Source organism: Toxorhynchites rutilus, chromosome 3 (assembly GCF_029784135.1).
Source record: "Toxorhynchites rutilus septentrionalis strain SRP chromosome 3, ASM2978413v1, whole genome shotgun sequence".
Lineage (NCBI taxonomy): Eukaryota > Metazoa > Arthropoda > Insecta > Diptera > Culicidae > Toxorhynchites > Toxorhynchites rutilus.
The window spans coordinates 277069683-277088520 of NC_073746.1; the positions used below are offsets into that span (position 1 = coordinate 277069683).

At 39.3% G+C, this 18838-nt stretch overlaps 1 protein-coding gene and 1 pseudogene across 1 annotated transcript; one reads left to right on the top strand and one right to left on the bottom strand.

Annotated features, from left to right (window-relative positions):
• Nucleotides 1-1423: 1423 nt before the first annotated feature.
• On the top strand, nucleotides 1424-5085 carry LOC129777063 (trophoblast glycoprotein-like). Its single transcript, XM_055783121.1, has 2 exons — nucleotides 1424-1595; nucleotides 1658-5085. Exons 1-2 carry the CDS (start codon nucleotides 1573-1575, stop codon nucleotides 2709-2711), a joined length of 1077 nt encoding a protein of 358 aa, XP_055639096.1. The 5' UTR covers nucleotides 1424-1572; the 3' UTR covers nucleotides 2712-5085.
• LOC129780861 (U4 spliceosomal RNA) lies at nucleotides 2739-2823 on the bottom strand (annotated as a pseudogene).
• Nucleotides 5086-18838: the final 13753 nt, after the last annotated feature.

Consider the following 18838-nt stretch of genomic DNA (forward strand, 5'->3'; position numbering starts at 1 on the left):
AACAACAGGCCCGGCAGCTGACGAAAGTCCGCTTTGACGTAGGTTTCGTCGTCCATTACCAGGCAATGCGGCTTCGTCAGCATTTCGGTGTACAGCTTCCGGGCTCGCGTCTTCCCCACCATGTTTTGCCTCTCGTCGCGGTTAGGAGCCTTCTGAACCTTGTATGTACGCAGGCCCTCCTGCTGCTTGGTCCGCTGGACGAATGAACTTGACAAATTCAGCTTATTGGCGACATCCCGGACCGAACTTCTCGGATCATGTCTAAACTGCTCAACTACGCGCTTGTGATCTTTTTCACTGACGGAGCATCCATTTTTGCCGTTCTTCATCTTCCGGTCGATGGTTAGGTTCTCGAAGTATCGTTTTAGTACTCTGCTGACCGTGGATTGGACGATTCCCAGCATCTTACCGATGTCCCGATGTGACAACTCCGGATTCTCGAAACAGGATTATTTTACGACGCTCTTTTTCGTTCGACGACATTTTTCCAAATTTACGAAAAATTGACAGTGAAGCATGGCCAACGTGATCTATACACTCTTATCTGGTTATAAGCGAAAGCTGAAGATATAATTCCTAAAAATTAAATTTCTACTGCGTTTTTTCCGTGATGCAATTTGATGTGACACACCCTTTAGTGCCAGTGCTTTGAGAAACTGTGCCGTTGAAGTGAATCTTCCAGATATCAAACCAGAAACATTTGAGGTAATTTAACTTTTTCATGTTTCCATACTTAACCCTTTCATTACGGCAGTGTGCTTCGTCGGAATGCTACCGCTGAACGGAGTACTGCGCCGAAAAGTATGCATATCGTGCTAGTGTGATCGATGTGCAGTATCACCCTGATGTCGTCTATAGACAACACTCGTAGCGAAAGGGTTAATCACAATTAATCAACATTCGATATGAAAGGTTGACTACTAAAATATCGTTGACATTCTAAACACACGTTTCGCGTAGGCAGAACAGAGCTGATGTCAAACACGGCGCATCATTTCGTACCTTCTTGGCCACCGATTCATAAACATTGTAATAATTCAGTTGTAAGTTGATTCAATACTACAACAAGGGGTCTGCTGAGAAAAACTGAAGAATGTAAACAATAACTAAAAAATAAATTTGCGCTAGCTGGAAAGACGCGTCCGCCAGATCATCGTGCTCAACTCGCTCTCGAGATCTAGATCAAAAATTTAAACGTAAACGACAGTCTAGCTAAAACAATGCCTGGTCCGCTAGGCTAGGCTAACTTATGCTGCAGGTGCGCGATGGAATGTTCAACCCTTCTAAAACCGAAACCCTACGGTACCATGAGAGAGAACACGGATCAGAATTAAACTCTCGATCGCTCGGCATTGCGAGGGGGTTGAAAACGCGAGTTATTGCATGCTCGTCGTGACCTTATCCGGCGCAGATGAATTTATTTAATTCAAATGCTCATTAGGCATACAGCGAACGAACGAAAAGCAACAGTTTAGCTTCCTCCTCGTTAGCCCTTGCTAGGGTACGAGCAACGAGAGTTCAGTTATTTACAGACTGTTTGACGGAGGTTGTCAATATTTAGTGTACAGTGCAATGAATCATTCGATGTTTATTGGGTAAGTCACTCGTGATATTATGACAGTGAAAGTGATATTATTTATTAAGTACTATCTCGCAGATTACTTCTCATCAACAATTACTTCACACTTGGTCTTCTGATAAAGCAGTACAACTGTGACAACTACATTCTCGCATGGTGTCAGCTTCACAATGTTACTATTCAATCGGATAAGGATCTTCAGTCCGTCTCATTTCCAAAAGTGCAACAGGTTGGATTCCTCAACGGATCGATTCATCATTTTTCACACTTCCTCAATTTGAGTCTTTTCAAAGCCGGTGTCCTTGGAATATTCGCTCGAGGAACAAAGATCTCTCATCTCACAATGCCAAGCACGGTCGAGCAGCTTTACTTTCGCGATAATGAGCTTTCATCCGTTGTGATTGATCCCAACGTTTCGTACAATATAAAGTATCTAAGGATTCACCTGAACAAACTAACAGACGTTTCCAATTTTAAGCAATTAACCAGTCTCGTTGAGCTGAATCTTTGTGATAATTTAATTGAGCATTTATCGTTTGACATCTTCTCCGGAATGATCTATCTGAATCAGTTGCTGCTCTGCGGAAATCGAATCAAAACCATCACTGCCTCACTGGACGTCAGTCTCCCGAATCTCTATCATCTGGACTTATCCAGTAACTTTCTGTTCGATTTCACATCACTCCATCAGTGTCATCTCCCGCGATTGAGTAATTTTTCCCTCCGGGATAATCTGCTGGTCAGCCTTGACGTTCCGGCCATTGCCCAGCGCTTAACTGCGCTGAAAATTCTTGACGTTGAGCACAATTCGCTGGACTGCGACACATACCAGCAGCTGTTGAAACTGGTTCACCAGCGCAAAATTATTTACAACGTAGACAAGCGTGCTTGCGGCGTCCCACCCACGACGCCACCACCAGTGATCGTTACCCGTCAGTGGGCTGACCCCGATCTCCGACCAGAGGATGGAAGTCTCCAGCAAGTTCGACAACTTAAAGAACGGATTTATCAGCAGGTGAAAATTATTAATAGTCAGCGTGACGAAATCGAATATCTCCGTGCAAATCTGAGTGCGCTGATGGAACAATTTGATTTGGTGGCGGCCACAGCCCGGGAAAAGGAACAGTTCTGACGGTGCCTAATCGAAACTGTTGTGTTTGGTTAGTTGGGTTTTTTTTTCCAACTAGCAATAATCGCACCTCAGATAAACCTCATTGGTTACAATAACGCCACTGCGCTAGTTAGTTTTAGTTATATGTATGTGATTCAATCAATAGTATAGCAGAATAATGTGTGTTTAAATAATGTACAACCGATTTGTTCAATTTGCACCATGAATGCTGAAAATAGTTTCTTTCACCGCGATAGACATAAATACAACTATGAGAAAATTAATCAATATATATTCCTTCAAAGTAAAATTATCTTCATGACCAAACAACGAGTTCGAGCATATAATGTTAGTAGCAAGACGTACATAAAAGAGATCCGCGTTGAGCGCGGAACGATTGAGCATCTACCAGGATATCATCCTAATAAATAATAAGCTCAGCTTGTCAAAGTGAAGGGTGGAACGATCAAAATTTGGTCATCTTAAATTTGACGTATGTGCATATGTACACATACCTGAAAACCAGTTATTTGACGTTTGCTCTTAATTTTTCAAAGTGGCGTTCAAGAAGAAGGAGTAATGTTCAAAAACTGTGCTCGCGCGCAAAGTTATCAAAATTGTGGCCAAATAAACTGTAACGAACGTTATTATAGTGATCGGGGAGGGTATATAGACTGTCTGGAAGCCAGGATCGAAGCGAATTCGGAAGCTAGAAGTTACAACGCCGACGGAAAAAGTGGTCTGCTCTTTCAAATGGAATTCGTCTGGATTTTCGCACACAACAGAGCAGCAAGCCAAAAAAAGCGCCGGCTTGTCATCCTACAAGAAGGTGAAAACTCCGAATCGCGAACAAGCACTCGACGGCCGATCCCGGCAGCTGCATTCAGAGATATTGGGCCATCGTCAGGCGAAACTTGGTGTAGCGTTACCTAGCGGTCTAGGCAACTGGCTTTTCTTTTAAAATCAAGAGACACAAAACTTCTCTTGGACGTATAACTCCCGACTCTTTATTTTGTGTCAACTAAATATAAATTAACCTGACACTATACATACTTAATCCTACAAGCTCATTCTAAATTCAGATTCCTACGAGGGGTGCTTGGAGTCGCTTTTAGAGAGAGGAAAAAATATTAACCAATTGCAATCGAATTGGCTATATATAATCGTAAACAATAATTTGGTTACGCGGAATTTTCCACGCCACGATGTGGAAACCCGAGCTTATTTTTTTATACTCGCGGTACTGGAGTTCGTGTCAGTAAAAAAATTAAACCTGGTCAGCGACACTGGCTGACGAATAAAAACTGTAATATGAGATCAACGAGGTGGGCTCGTGGGGAAATTAGCTCGCGCTTCAGAAAACATAAAAATGTAAGAAATGTAACTTTCAAGCACCTTTACAGAATGTTTGATGATTAGGGGCGCTTCATCCCCCCTTATTTGTACAGCTTGAAATAATCTTGTAGAGATTATACAAGTATAGTGTAGTGTAGTGTAGTTATAGATTCTTTTTATGTTACATATATTTTACATTTATTTCAATTAAATTTTTATTTGTTATGGATTAGATATACAGCCATTCCATGCCAAACCGATATAGTGGTTCTCAGATTTTCGTCAGAAGTGGTAGTTTTGTCCTTTATCGCAAATTATTAGACCCGTATTTTTTATTTTTTTGTTAGGGTGACCATTCCCATTTTAGGGTGGCCCGAACAATCCATTTTTTCGCATTTTTGCCAAAAATGACTTTTTTCAAATATTCATAACTTTCAAACCACTGGACCAATTCAGATGTTCGACGTATTAAATTAAAGCCAATTAGCTGGTGTTTTTTGGAAAAATACTACAGTTGCAGAAAGATTGAATTATGTTTTCATGATTATTGATTGTATTTGTTTTTTTTTATAGTTTTCATGGTCTCGGGACCAAAGACGCTATATATTTTTATATTTTTTCTGGATAGCTGAGGATTTTTCACATAACATATCTCGAAACCAGGGAGGCGTTTGTTTCGTTTTTGAGTTATGATTTTTCAAAGTTAACCGATGGTCCAAAAAAACATTTTTTTCCCATTTTTTCCACCACAAAAAATCATAACTTTTGATCTACTAAACCGATTCAGATGATCGACATACCAAATTAAAGCCAATGAGCTAGTCTTATTTGAAAAAATACTACACTCTGAATAAAAATGGATTTCGTTTTCGTAATTATTGATTATATTTGTTTTTTATAGCTTACATAGTTTCGGGACCAAGGGCGCCATATTTTTTTATATTTTTCCTGAAAGCTGAGGTTTTTCACATAATATATCTGAAACCAGAGAGGTGTTATTTTTCGTTTTTAAGTTATGATTTTTCAAAGTTAACATGTTTTCAGTTTTCGTTCAATATTTCTATGTGACTAGACTGGATGTATGTGACTATAATTCAATTAATTGGCAAGTGTGTTATTTTTCCAAAAGAGGCTAGCTAGTAGGCTTTAATTTGACATGCCGATCATCTGAATCGGTCCAGTAGTTCAAAAATATTGAATTTTTGACAAAAGTCATTTTTGGGAAAAAAGGGAAAATAATTTTTTGGACCATCAGGAAAATGATTGAAATTTGAAATTGAAATGATTGGAAAATCATAACTCAAAAACGAAAAAAACGCTTTCCTGATTTCGGGATACGTTATGTGAAAAATCCTCAGCTTTCCATAAAAAATATAAAAAAAACAGCGCCCTTGGTCCCGAGACCATGAAAACTATAAAAAACGAATACAATCAATAATGATAATCATTCGTCTTCTTAAGTTCGAAGCCGCCGGACGCATATATTTCGTGATCGTGTATCGTTGAAGTGATACCGTTATTTTCGTGACTGGTCAAGTGATTGGGCGCAATAACGGTATTCCCTAGATTGTAACTGGATTGCATTGAAGCGGACACAACAAGCAGGAGGAAGAAGGCCTGCAGCGCGGGCGCTGTGTGCTGTGTGCTGGTGAATTTATCGCCTCTCGTCATCGACACCATTATCGTGCTGTGGTGCGATACACCGGTTCAGCTGCACCGAAGGATTGATACGCGTTGGAGATTATCCGCACTGGTGTGGTGTGCATTATAAGTATCAATAATTTTATTAGGTTAAGTTTATTAGGTTAAGAAAGAAAAAACAAACAAAAAATTGAAAAATTAACTAAAAAGTGTACATCTGCCACTTTAAATGGCAGATGAAGAAGGAACCGTTGACATGGAGATTGAATCCACTGTCTACCCCTCCATATCTACGGGAGCTGGAAAGTCGCTTAAACGCGTTCCCCCCTCGGATGTCTCTTTAGAGGGAGAGTTAAGTCACCTAAACAAGCCCCCCTCAAGAAAATTTGCAAACCTTTCCTCTTCACACCCTCAATCTCCTGCTCCCGCTTCCGATCAACTCCCGAACTTGGCTCCCAGCCCTACTGTTCCTGATCCCGCTAAACAATCGACCTCGTCCTCCCCCTCAGTTGTTTCCTCTCCTCGTGTCAAGGTCTATCCAGAAGATTCACCTGGATCTGGCCCATGGGTTGTTTTCTTCCGGCCCAAACCAAAAGGAAAATCTCTAAATGTCATTCAAATTTCTAAAGATCTGGCAAGATATTATTCCTCCGTGGTCGAAATTAGAAAGGTTAGACCGAACAAACTGCGTGTTGTCGTGGCTAATCGGAAGCACGCTAACGATATTGTTGTCGACAATCGTTTTGTAATAGAATATCGCGTATATGTGCCCTGCCATAACGTAGAAATTGCGGGGATGATTACAGAAACGGGTCTGACGAGCGAAATAATAAAAGAGGGAGATGGCAGATTTGAACAGCTCCCTTTGAAGCAAATTAAAATTTTGGACTGCCAGCAACTAGGAAAAGTTTCCCAGAATGGGGAAGAAAAAAAATTCACGCCGTCCGACTCGTTTCGAGTAACTTTTGCTGGTTCCGCCCTCCCTGACTACGTTATGGTGGATAAATTAAGGCTTCCAGTGCGACTCTTCGTGCCAAAGCCCATGACTTGCAACAAATGCAAGTCAGTTGGTCATACAGCAGATTATTGCGCCAACAAGGAGCGCTGTGCCACTTGCGGAGAGCAACATGAGGGGAAATCCTGCAGTGCGACTGAGCATAAATGTCCATATTGCGGGGGATCCCCACATGAGCTCTCAGCTTGTGAAACTTATAAGAGTCGCTGGGATAAACAGAAGCGCTCTTTGAAGGAACGCTCGAAGCGCACTTTTGCGGAAATTTTGAAGGGCGCTTCTCCACTGGCTCAAGAGCAACAACCAATCAACACACATAATGTTTTCGCTACGTTGCCAGTTGACGAAATAGAAGCGGACACAGCTAGCGAGGGCACAACGGTTATTTCCAAAGGGAATCCCCGGCGCAAAAATGTGTGACCACTCCCAAAGTTCAAGGACAAGCCCCTCCGGTTATACCTCCTGTTAGCATGCCTAAAAAATCGAGTACAGCGGACAAGCAAAATCAGGTTCCTCCTGGCTTCCGTGGGAATAGTTCACCTTCGAACGACCCAGCACTCGAGAGGACATCAAAAACCCCAACTGTCCCTATTTTTCCGTCCAGCTCAACTTCCCAATCGGGATTTATAAAGTTGTCTGACCTTTTGGATCAAATCTTCAAGTGTTTTAATGTTTCCGACTCCATCAGAACCATTGTCATCTCAATGCTTCCAGTATTGAAGACAATTTTGCAACAATTGATGCAAACATGGCCCCTCCTTGCAATGATTATCTCTCTTGATGTCTAATTTAAATAGAGAGGTCGGAGATATCACTGTTTTACAGTGGAATTGTCGTAGTCTTATCCCTAAATTGGATACATTCAAATTTCTAATTCATAAAGTCAATTGTGATGTTTTTGCACTGTCCGAAACCTGGCTCTCTTCTCAAAATGATCTCTCTTTCCACGATTTTAATATAATACGCTTGGACCGTGATGACAGATACGGAGGGTACTATTGGGGATCAATAAGTGTCACTCTTTTTTTAGAATTGACCTTCCACCTATTGGAGGGATCGAAGCTGTTGCCTGTCATGCAAACATCAGAGGCAAAGACCTTTGTATAGTCAGCTTGTATTGGCCTCCGAGATCTGCGGTTAGCCGCAAGCAACTTGTTGACATGTGCTCACTCCTTCCTGAGCCACGATTGATCTTGGGAGACTTCAACTCTCACGGAACTGCCTGGGGGGAACAGTACGACGACAATCGTTCATCGTTGATATATGACCTTTGTAACAGCTTCAATATGACCGTTTTGAACACTGGGGAAACAACACGTGTACCTAAACCTCCTGCTAACCCAAGTGCTCTTGACCTCTCGCTTTGCTCGAATTCACTATCGTTAGATTGCAAGTGGAATGTAATCCAGGATCCCAACGGTAGTGATCACTTGCCAATCGAAATTTCCATCACCATTGGGTCGAATTCTTCTGAATCTATAAACATGGCATATGACCTCACAAGACACATTGACTGGAAAAAATATGCGGACGCGATTGCTCTAGCCATCAATTCCAAAGATGGTTTACCTCCATTGGAGGAGTATAACTTCCTTTCTCGTTTGATCTATGACAGCGCGGTTCGCGCTCGAACGATACCCATCCCAGGTTCCACTATTCGTCGAAGGCCTCCCAATCCATGGTGGGATAGCCAATGTTCCAAGCTTTATCAGGATAAATCGAATGCATTTAAAGCTTTTCGGAAAAGTGGAACCATTGAGAATTTTCAAACGTATTTATCCCTTGAAAATCAATTTAAAAACTTGATCAAAGGGAAAAAACGTGCTTATTGGCGAAATTTCGTGGGAGGTCTGTCACGAGAAACGTCAATGAAAAAATTATGGAAAGTGGCTCGAAACATGAGAAATCGCTCTTCAACGAATGAAAGCGAAGAATATTCACATCGATGGATTTTAAATTTTGCACGGAAGGTATGTCCCGATTCCGTTCCTGTACAAAAAATTGTTCGAGATATTTCACAAGATAGGTGCGATCTTGATTCCGAGTTTTCGATGGTAGAATTCTCTCTTGCTCTCCTTTCATGTAACAATTCTGCGCCGGGATCGGATAGAATTAAGTTCAACTTGCTGAAAAACCTCCCTGATGTGGCGAAACATCGCTTGTTGAATTTATTCAATCGGTTTATGGAGCATAATATTGTTCCAGATGATTGGAGACAAGTACGAGTTATAGCTATTCAAAAACCCGGAAAGCCCGAGTCCGACTTCAATTCGTACCGCCCAATAGCAATGCTGTCTTGTATACGGAAATTGTTGATCGTTGGGTTGAAACGAATGGCTTACTCTCAGATACACAATATGGGTTCCGCAGGGGCAAGGGGACGAATGATTGTCTTGCGTTGCTTTCTTCAGAAATTTAAATGGCTTACGCCGGAAAAAAACAAACGGCTTCAGTATTCTTGGACATAAAGGGGGCCTTTGATTCTGTTTCAATAGAGGTTTTGTCAGACAAATTACACTCTCGGGGTCTGCCGCCTCTATTGACTAATATGTTATATAACTTGCTTTGTGAGAAACATTTGAACTTTTCTCACGGAGATTCGGCAGTAAGTCGGTTCTCTTACATGGGCCTCCCCCAGGGCTCATGTTTAAGCCCCCTTTTGTACAACTTCTATGTAAGCGACATCGACAATTGCCTTACACAAAATTGCAGCCTAAGACAACTTGCAGATGATGGAGTGGTGTCTGTCGTAGGATCAAACGAATCCGACCTGCAAGAACCCTTACAAGATACCTTGAACAATTTTTCAACCTGGGCCATTGGGCTAGGGATCGAATTCTCCACGGAGAAAACAGAGATGGTGGTTTTTTCTAGGAAGAATAGACCAGCAAAACCAAAGCTTCAACTTTTGGGTAAACCGATCACTCATGCTATGTCATTCAAGTATCTTGGGGTATGGTTCGATTCCAAATGTACTTGGGGGGCCCATATTAGGTATCTGAGTAAAAAATGTCAACAAAGAATAAACTTTCTCCGTACAATTACCGGCACCTGGTGGGGAGCCCATCCCGAAGATCTTATAATGTTGTATCGAACAACTATTCTCTCAGTGATGGAGTATGGCAGTTTCTGTTTTCAATCAGCTGCCAAAACACACCTCATTAAACTCGAGCGAATTCAGTATCTTTGTCTCCGTATCGCGTTGGGATGTATGCCCTCAACGCATACCATGAGTCTCGAGGTTTTGGCAGGCCTACTCCCACTAAAAGATCGCTTCAATTTATTATCTCTTCGGTTCCTCATCCGGTGTAAGGTTATGAACCCATTGGTGATCGGAAATTTTGAGCAGCTGATCGAGCTAAATTTTCATTCTGGATTCATGAGCTCATATCATGAATTCGTCTCCATGCAGGTTGATCCTTCTTCGTATATTCCCAACCGTGTTTGTTTTCCTGACTACATCAATTCCTCTGTACATTTTGATCTGTCCATGAAGCAGGATATCCATGGAATTCCAGATTATCATCGATCGGGGATCGTTCCTACGATTTTCGAAGCAAAGTATGGGCGTGTCAATTGTGATAATATGTACTTTACTGATGGGTCCTCTATGAATGAGTCCCCAGGATTCGGAGTGTTCAACAATTTTTTTAGCACCTCACACGGTCTTCAGTATCCTTGCTCAGTGTATATTGCTGAATTGGCAGCAATACACTGGGCGCTGGACAGCGTCGCCTCACGACCTGTTGAACACTATTACATTGTAACGGATAGTCTGAGCTCTGTCGAAGTTATCCGTTCAGTGAGGCCGGAAAAGCACTCGCCGTACTTCCTTGAGAGAATACGAGAAATTTTGAGTGCTTTAACCAGACGCTGTTATGTCATTACCTTTGTCTGGGTCCCTTCACATTGCTCAATTCCGGGTAATGAGAGGGCTGACTCATTAGCAAAGGTAGGTGCAATTGAAGGCGAAATTTATCAGCGTCAAATCGCCTTCAATGAATTTTATTCTTTAGTTCGTAAAAATACCATCGTTAACTGGCAACGCAAATGGAACGAAGATGAATTGGGCCGGTGGCTCCACTCAATTATTCCTAAGGTTAGCCTCAAACCATGGTTCAAAAGTCTGGACTTGAGTCGGGACTTTATTCGCACCTTCTCCCGACTCATGTCCAATCACTGTTCGTTAAACGCGCTACTCTTTCGTTTTGATCTTGCCGACAGCAATATCTGTGCCTGCGGCCAAGGTTACCACGACGTCGAAAACGTTGTTTGGTCGTGCGAGGAGTATCTTGTTGCCAGATCGAATTTAGAAAACTCTCTTCGGGCTAGAGGAAGGCAGCCCAATGTGCCGGTGAGAGATGTGTTGGCTGGTTTAGACCTTGATTACATGTCCCAAATATATGTCTTCCTAAAAGTTATCGATCTTCGTGTCTGATTGTCCTTATATCCTTATATTCTCCTTTTCCTTTTCCTTCGCGAGAAATCAAATCCCTTCTTATTAACAATAGAATAAGGTGAAATGTAAAAACATATTAGATATAAGATAGGCTTAAGAATTGAGTGTAATGAATGTGAGTGTGAATGTGAGAGTGAACATTGTCAACATATCTGTTTATCCCTTCCTTTTCCTGAAGAAAATATGTCACCCTTCTAAACTCGAGTAGACCGCGAGTAATCGGTTTTCTACACCATTAACATTAGAATTAAGGAAAAATGTTATATATACTTGTAACAATACAGTCAGGAGTTTGGCTCCTTTAAACTTATGTAACTGAGCCTGTAAAAATAAACGATTTAATAAAAAAAAAATAATGATAATGACAAAACCAAAACCTAGAATTTTTTGCAAGCGTAGCATGACCAAGAATGACTAGCTTATTAGCTTTAGTTTGATATATCGACCGTCTGAATCGGTTCAGTAGTTCACAAGTTATGAATTTTTGAAAAATGTCATTTTCGGAAAAAAGGGGGAAAAAGTCGTTATTTCGGATCATCTTAAAATGAAAATGGGCACCCTAACAAAAAAAATAAAAAATACGGGTCTAATATTTTGCGATAAAGAACAAAACTACCACTTTTCACGAAAATCTGAGAACCACTATATCGCTTTGCCATGGAATGGCTGTATAGACATCTATGATCCAACCTTTTACATTTTTCTTGAAATCACACATTTCTTTTATTATTATACATATATTTTAAATCTCACTTTTCCAAATCAAAAATTCACACGCGTGAAATAATCGATAGTTATTTTTCCAATTACTTTCAAGTATTCAAATACTCCATTCATGCATCGTTCATTTATACTGGGACGTCTCCCTTGTCCTGTATCTCTCAATTGTCTCATTCAAACGATTGAAATATTGTAAAAAAATGTTATCACTGATCTCTTAATTTTTTCGTCATTTTTCGCTACCTTTAAGATATTCACTTTTTTTGTTTGTATCCTCAATTATTCTTTCTTCATTTTGTTCAAACTTCATTCTTCAAAACCTCCGGTTTTTTCAATCTAGTTTTTTACCTCGTATCCTCTCCTCCATTTCTCTTTTTCTTTAATCCTTTATTTCAGCAATAACAATTCATCTTTTGTTATTCCCTTTGCTGTGCATTCCATCCCATTTTATTATCTTAACTTTATTTAAAACATTTTCTTTCCTTTTTTATAATCATTTGTATCTTTATAATTTTCTTCTTTTATTGTTTTCCTCCTACATACCTGTGAATAGATAATACCTATACAGTAATAGAAGAGCTATTCTGGTTTTCCAGCTCTTCGGTACATTCAATTGTTATTCTAGCAATTGATGGACGCATTCTTGTTATAGTTTAGCTGTGGGTAATACGATACCACGTTATATATAGTTTTCCAATATATCTATTTCTTCTTTCAGTATGTTCTTCTCCATCACCTTTAGATTTTTTCTTTATTACTATGATTTGTTTTCTTCAAATTATTATTATTCATTTTCTTTTATAACCTTTATTCTTTGTACCTTTTTTTTCAAAAAAAAAACCATAACCATTCGGTTTTTCATTCTCGATATTTTATCTCTTCTTGATTTCTTTATCCTCTTTATTTGTTTCACCTATTTGTTTTCATCCTGCATATTCTCCTTTATATTAAATCCTCGATTTTTATTGATTTACCCTTCATATTCCCTGCTTTATCTGTCGCTTCAACTTTTATTTTCACCCTCACATTTCACATTTTTTTTATACTATGTCTTTCTCTTCAACCTCCCTCCGTTTTCTGTATATCGTTTATAATTATTTATTCTATCATACTCGTTATGCTTAACCTCAGAAATTCAGTAATAAATAATTTTATTAAATATCTCTGATATATAAGCATCCATTTTTGCTTTCAATATCTTGTTTAGTAGTATATTTTATGTTTATTCCAATTTTCCATGTTGTTTTCCACTTTTGTTTCTGTATCTCTTCTAGTGTCATTATTATTTTCTTCGAATTTCGATTATTCTTCTGATTATATTATTCACATTTTTTCTGTTTTCATATTCTTTGCAATATTTAATGCGTATATAATGCAAAAATATATATATTATATCCCTATATATAATCTATATATATTTTTGCATATATATAATATATATATATATATATATATATATATATATATATATATATATATATATATATATATATATATATATATATATGTATATATATATATATGTCTTTGTTTATAGATAGTTATCTTTTCTTCTATCAAGTTTGTGTTCCGCACCTTTTTTTTCAACACCTAAATTGTTCCCAATTTTAGGGTCATATTTTGTTCCACATTTTATTTTGTTAGTAGCCGATTCGGGAAACTTCGTCCCGCCCTAAATTTATTTTTCATTATCACATTCACGTTTTTTTACACGTTCATGGGTCCTATTACAGAACTGTTCATTGATTGATTGATCTATAAATTTCAGTACTCCTACCAAAACTCGACATTAAAATATCAGCTTATTTTCAGACACAATTCTCGTTCAAGATTTTTTCATCCACTTGGAATATGTACATTATTTTTATGGGACCCCCTCTCCTTTCCAGAGGAGGAAGGGGTTCTCGTACATATCTCGTACTCAATAAACCCTCACATTTCAAATGTGGCTCCATTTGCTTGATTAGTTATCGAGTTTTGCAGGAGCTTGTGTTTGATTTGTATGGCAGCCCCCCTTCAGAGAGGGGGAGGAGTGTCGAGCTACCATAGAAACGTTTATCGATCCCTAAAACCTCTACATGCTATGTTTGATTCCATTTGTTTGAATAGTTGCCGTGTTGTTCAGCGCCCTCCCCCACCTCTTCTTTAGAGAGGAGAAAGGAGTGTCAAACCACTATAAAAACGTTTATTGCTCCCTAAAATCGTCATATGCCGAATTTGGTTTCATTTACTTGATTAGTTTTCGAGTTATGCAGAAATTTTTGTTTTATTTGTATGGCAGTCCCCCTTAGAGAGGGAGGAGAAATGTCGATTCACCATAGAAACGTTTCGTACCCCCTAAAACCTGCACATGCCAAATATGACTCAATTTGCTGGATTTGTTCTCGAGTTGTTCAGCACCCTCCCTCCCCCATATGTATGGCAGAATCCCATCCCCCCTAAGAGAGGGGGGAGGAGTATCCAACCACCATAGAATCATTTATTGCACCTTTAAACTTCCACATGCCAAGTTTCGTTTCATTTGCTTGATTAATTCTCGAATAAAGTAGAAATTCGTGTTTCTTTTGTCTCTGCAGGTCTCAAACTATCATGAAAACCTTCCCCGGCCCCAAAAACCCCTACATACCAATTTCATGTCGATCGCTTCAGTAGTTTTCGAATCCGACAGACAGACAGACAGACAGACGGAAATCCATTTTTATATGTATAGATAGTCATGTTTTATCTCCAGAGTAATTTATAGAAAGAAAATGTTACATTCCCATATGTTCAACAACTGCATTATTCACGGGAAACCAAGTATTCCTCCTCATCTTTGAACCAGCGTTTGATTCAGCAAACTAACGTTCCAAACAAATGAATCATGGGATGAGCCAGAATAGTTGGCATTGAATCATAAAGGTGTAATCGCAAACATGTCATCCCAAAACATACGCTTAATCAAATAGAATATTATCCATGTGCTATGAGGCCTAGTCCATCTGGACAATTGACCAACGCTTAATCCAACAATATATTATTCGTGTTCACAAGACTGGAGATTTGGTGGAAGCCAGTGCCATAAAAATGGCTTGAATTTATTTAATCCGATCGCAATTCCACATTGAAACAACTTCATACTCCAAGTGCTTCAGAACTTCTTCTCCCATGGTAGATTTTACAGAATGCATTGAAAGTAACGTGTTCTTGCCATGGGTTCAATCCAGCTTTCACGTTATTTAAAGTAGTAAAGGAAACTACACTTGTATGTTGTGATATGATTGATCCAGAAATGAGGAATGAGGCCTCTTGACATCTCGACATCTTAGAAGCGCCAAAAATATCTCAAATCGTAATTTTCTTCTGTTTTCAATTCATTATCTTTAATTGGTTTTCATTTCATATTCACTATGTACAGTGGAACCCCGATTATCCGCGAACGCGGCAGTGATGTCCATAATAAATTCATAGGCCTTCCAGAAATTTGACAGTGCGTGATAGGCTCATGCACTTTTGTTTTGGTCATGACAGATGGATAGTTTAATGATTTTTGTATTGATAAAAATAGTTTTCGTGCTGAAATATCTTTTTTCAGTGTTTGGATCTCATTTCAAGGCCTTCATTGTGTTATCCGCGTTTTTCGTTATTCGCGGTAAGCTAGCCAGACTATTCCGCGGATAATCGAGGTTCTACTGTATCTACTGTCTGTTTTAGCGATGTTGTGTATAAAGGCCCATTTATACGTTGCTAGTAGCTGACTTGACAATGAGCAGCTACTGACCCGGTGGACTCGCTTGACAATTGGTTGACTCGCCTTGTCCGTTCACATAGTGTGAGCTGCTGGCGAGAAACTAGATACTACGGCACGGGTTTACCTGGGATGCCAGGCGATTTTTCAAATGTCCATCAAATAGTCAGAAACAGCAATCAGGTCCGAATTTGTCAAATGATTGGTCCGAAATCGACTTCTTTATTGGTAGTTTTCATCTTAGGTTTTCAGTTGAATGTATCATTACACAATTTTATAGAGATTACAGAGCAGTGTTGAGAATAACACCTGAACAAGTGGAAAAACTGTTGAATTTAATTGCTCCACAAATACAACGCCAAGATACACTCATGAAGGATGCTGTACCTGCAAGAGTGATAATATAAATGACATTAATATGCCTTTCTTCTGGAATATTGTTCAGATTGTTGTCGATATTTTTTAGAATCTCGAAAGCATCCATAGCTAAGATAATTCCGGAAGTATGTGATGCTTTAAATGATAGTCTAGAAGACTTTTTAAAATTTTATTCACACGCGTCAAAAATTAAAATAATGAATGAAAATGTACTTTTTTAAATCGAATATGTATTCTGTTTCTTAGAACCTTACTTTTTTTCGCAAGTTGTGAGTGAATTTTGAATGAAAATTGTGCCTGATAATGATTCTATATTAGACATTCTCCAGAAAACTATCTCAAAAAGAAAGCGTGCCCCGCCAGCGTGCAAAACGGAATAACAATGATTTCGTTAAGAAACTATGAGGGTTTTATTTGTTTTTCCAATAATTTTCAAGTCTATAAATATCTTCGCATATTTTCAAATATCTTAAAAATAGAGACATTTCTTTACATTTGGCATCCCTGATTCGAACGCTAAATTCTGTTTTTGACGTTTTGAAGCATGCGAGTGCGAGTAAATTCAAAAAACTTTGAAGTAGCTCGCACGCCGGATCACACATGACAATAACTGGCATGATGTGTTCACACGGTGTGAGTAGCTGCACTGCAGTAACTGACTAGACCGACTCGTATGCTTGCTCGCACCGTCTGAACCCGGCTTAATGGAAGGGGGTAAAGCCCTGTACATCCTTCCAAACAACAACATTTCATAAGCTACGAGGAAAAGGAGTATCTTGCAAACAAATCGAATAAAATATGTTATTACATATGTTAACTCTCAGTTGTTTCCATTTCCCTAATTTATTAGCTTCTTTGATAAAATAGATCAACGGCAGGATATGATCACGTAGTAAACATTCGGCAGTCGGCCACTAACATTATCGTAAATCAAACGCCCCAACGGCATCTAAGCCGTTCCTTCGTCTGTCCTACTATTCTACCCTACGACGCTTCAAAAAGTCAACGACATCAAAAATGTTTCACCAGAGATGCCAACATTTTTTGGTGAAGTATGCAATAATGTATGCTATAATTCGATACACCCACAATCGTCGATTTCGAATGCTCACAATCGACATCTGTGAAGCAACGGATCCATGTGTCTTATTTATTCTCAGACAACGTTGTGATCTTAAAATCAAACACTTCAAAGAACTGCCTGCACATCTGGCATTGCTGCCTCCCACTGAGGCACTCTTCCTGTTTTCCACTCAGACGTACTTCCCATCGCCGTTCACCGTTGGAGCAGGTGAAAGCATGCTGAAGAATAATCTTGTGTCGGGATCTTCACTGAACGAATGTCGGTCGGTGGTTCTACGCCGACCCAAGCACTCGCCACTTCTCAGTAGATCCCAGCATCCCGCGGTGGTAACACTTTGAAAAAGTGGAAATTTTTCACGGTGAATGAAATAGATGAGAACACAGGAAACGTGTAGACGCCCGACATCACATCACGCTTGTAGCAGATTATTTAAGTGATTTTGTACTTAAAAGTGAAAATAGCATGAAACTGTTCTCGGATCGCGGCTGGGACTAGGGAATGGTTCGGAAACACTCCGCTCAGAAAATGTACCCACCGGATGATGGATAATTATTGGAAAGATTGAGTGCGTTGTCTTGCTTGGTTGGTGGGGGAGTAGATGAAAATAAATTTTTACCTAAATGTGTATGATGAAGTGCAAATGGTTCATTCACTGTGGCATGCGAACAATTAAGAGGGTGACATAAATCACGGACGTCTTGTGAAAATCTTAGAGATTATTTCCGTACCGCAGTCCGATGAGAGACGACTGTTTACAGGTGATTGACAAGCGCATCGGAGGACGATGGTGGGCGTTAGAGAGGATCACCCGAGTTGCTTTCATTGTCTTTTGAACCTGATGAAATCTGAGCCATGATGAGTGATGAATGTTGCTGATCAGTTGAATCGGTCGATAAATCAGAGTTGTTGATTGTATTCAACTAGATATATTTTTCATCGTGGTGGTTCGGTATCAAAAATTTAAAACTTCGTATTAGATGTAGGAATACGCCAAGGATATTTCTGTTTTTTTATTCTTTATTTGAGAGGCTTTCAGCCTCCTGGGCTGGTTCACCTCTGTAGCGGCGACATATTTCCGTTTGAAAAAATACGCCTTTACCAACATAATCAAATGGGAAAATAAAAGGTCCGCCATTCTAGATGTAGTAAACGCATGTGAATCTCTCATATGTATTCTATAATTCGATACACCGATTTTTGAATTCCTAATGCTCACAACCGAGGCAACGGATCCATGTGTTTCACGATCTACGGTCATTTTATATGTATTATTTGGATAACTTATCGGTTACATTCGTGGATTAAAAATATAATAAGGGGTGTTTGGAACAAAATTTGGTCTTTTAAGTGTGACGGTACTTGGCATTCCTTGACGTATATCAGGCGTGCGAGTTGAAATTGTCCGGTTGATTGTTTAGATGTTGCTAGCAGGGTTGTATGGAACTGACATTCGATTGACATATACAGTGTCGGACAAAACATTAAGACCACTGCTCAAGCAAAAAAGAAAGTGACAAAACTTTGTGAAAAAAAAAACAATCCATTAATAATAATTTATTTGCATTGTTCGAAGAAATTTATGACATCTGTAGTTGAAACAATAGTCATTCATTAAAAAATGCGTTTTAAGTATACTTAACAACTAAAATGACGCTGCGAAAATTAAGACCGATTTTAAAATTCATTGTAAAAAAAATAAAAACAAAAAAATTCATACCGTGAAAAACTTCTAGGGTAAGTACTTGGTCGTGTACCCGGTTCGACACGGATTTCACCAGCTTCTGACACGTGG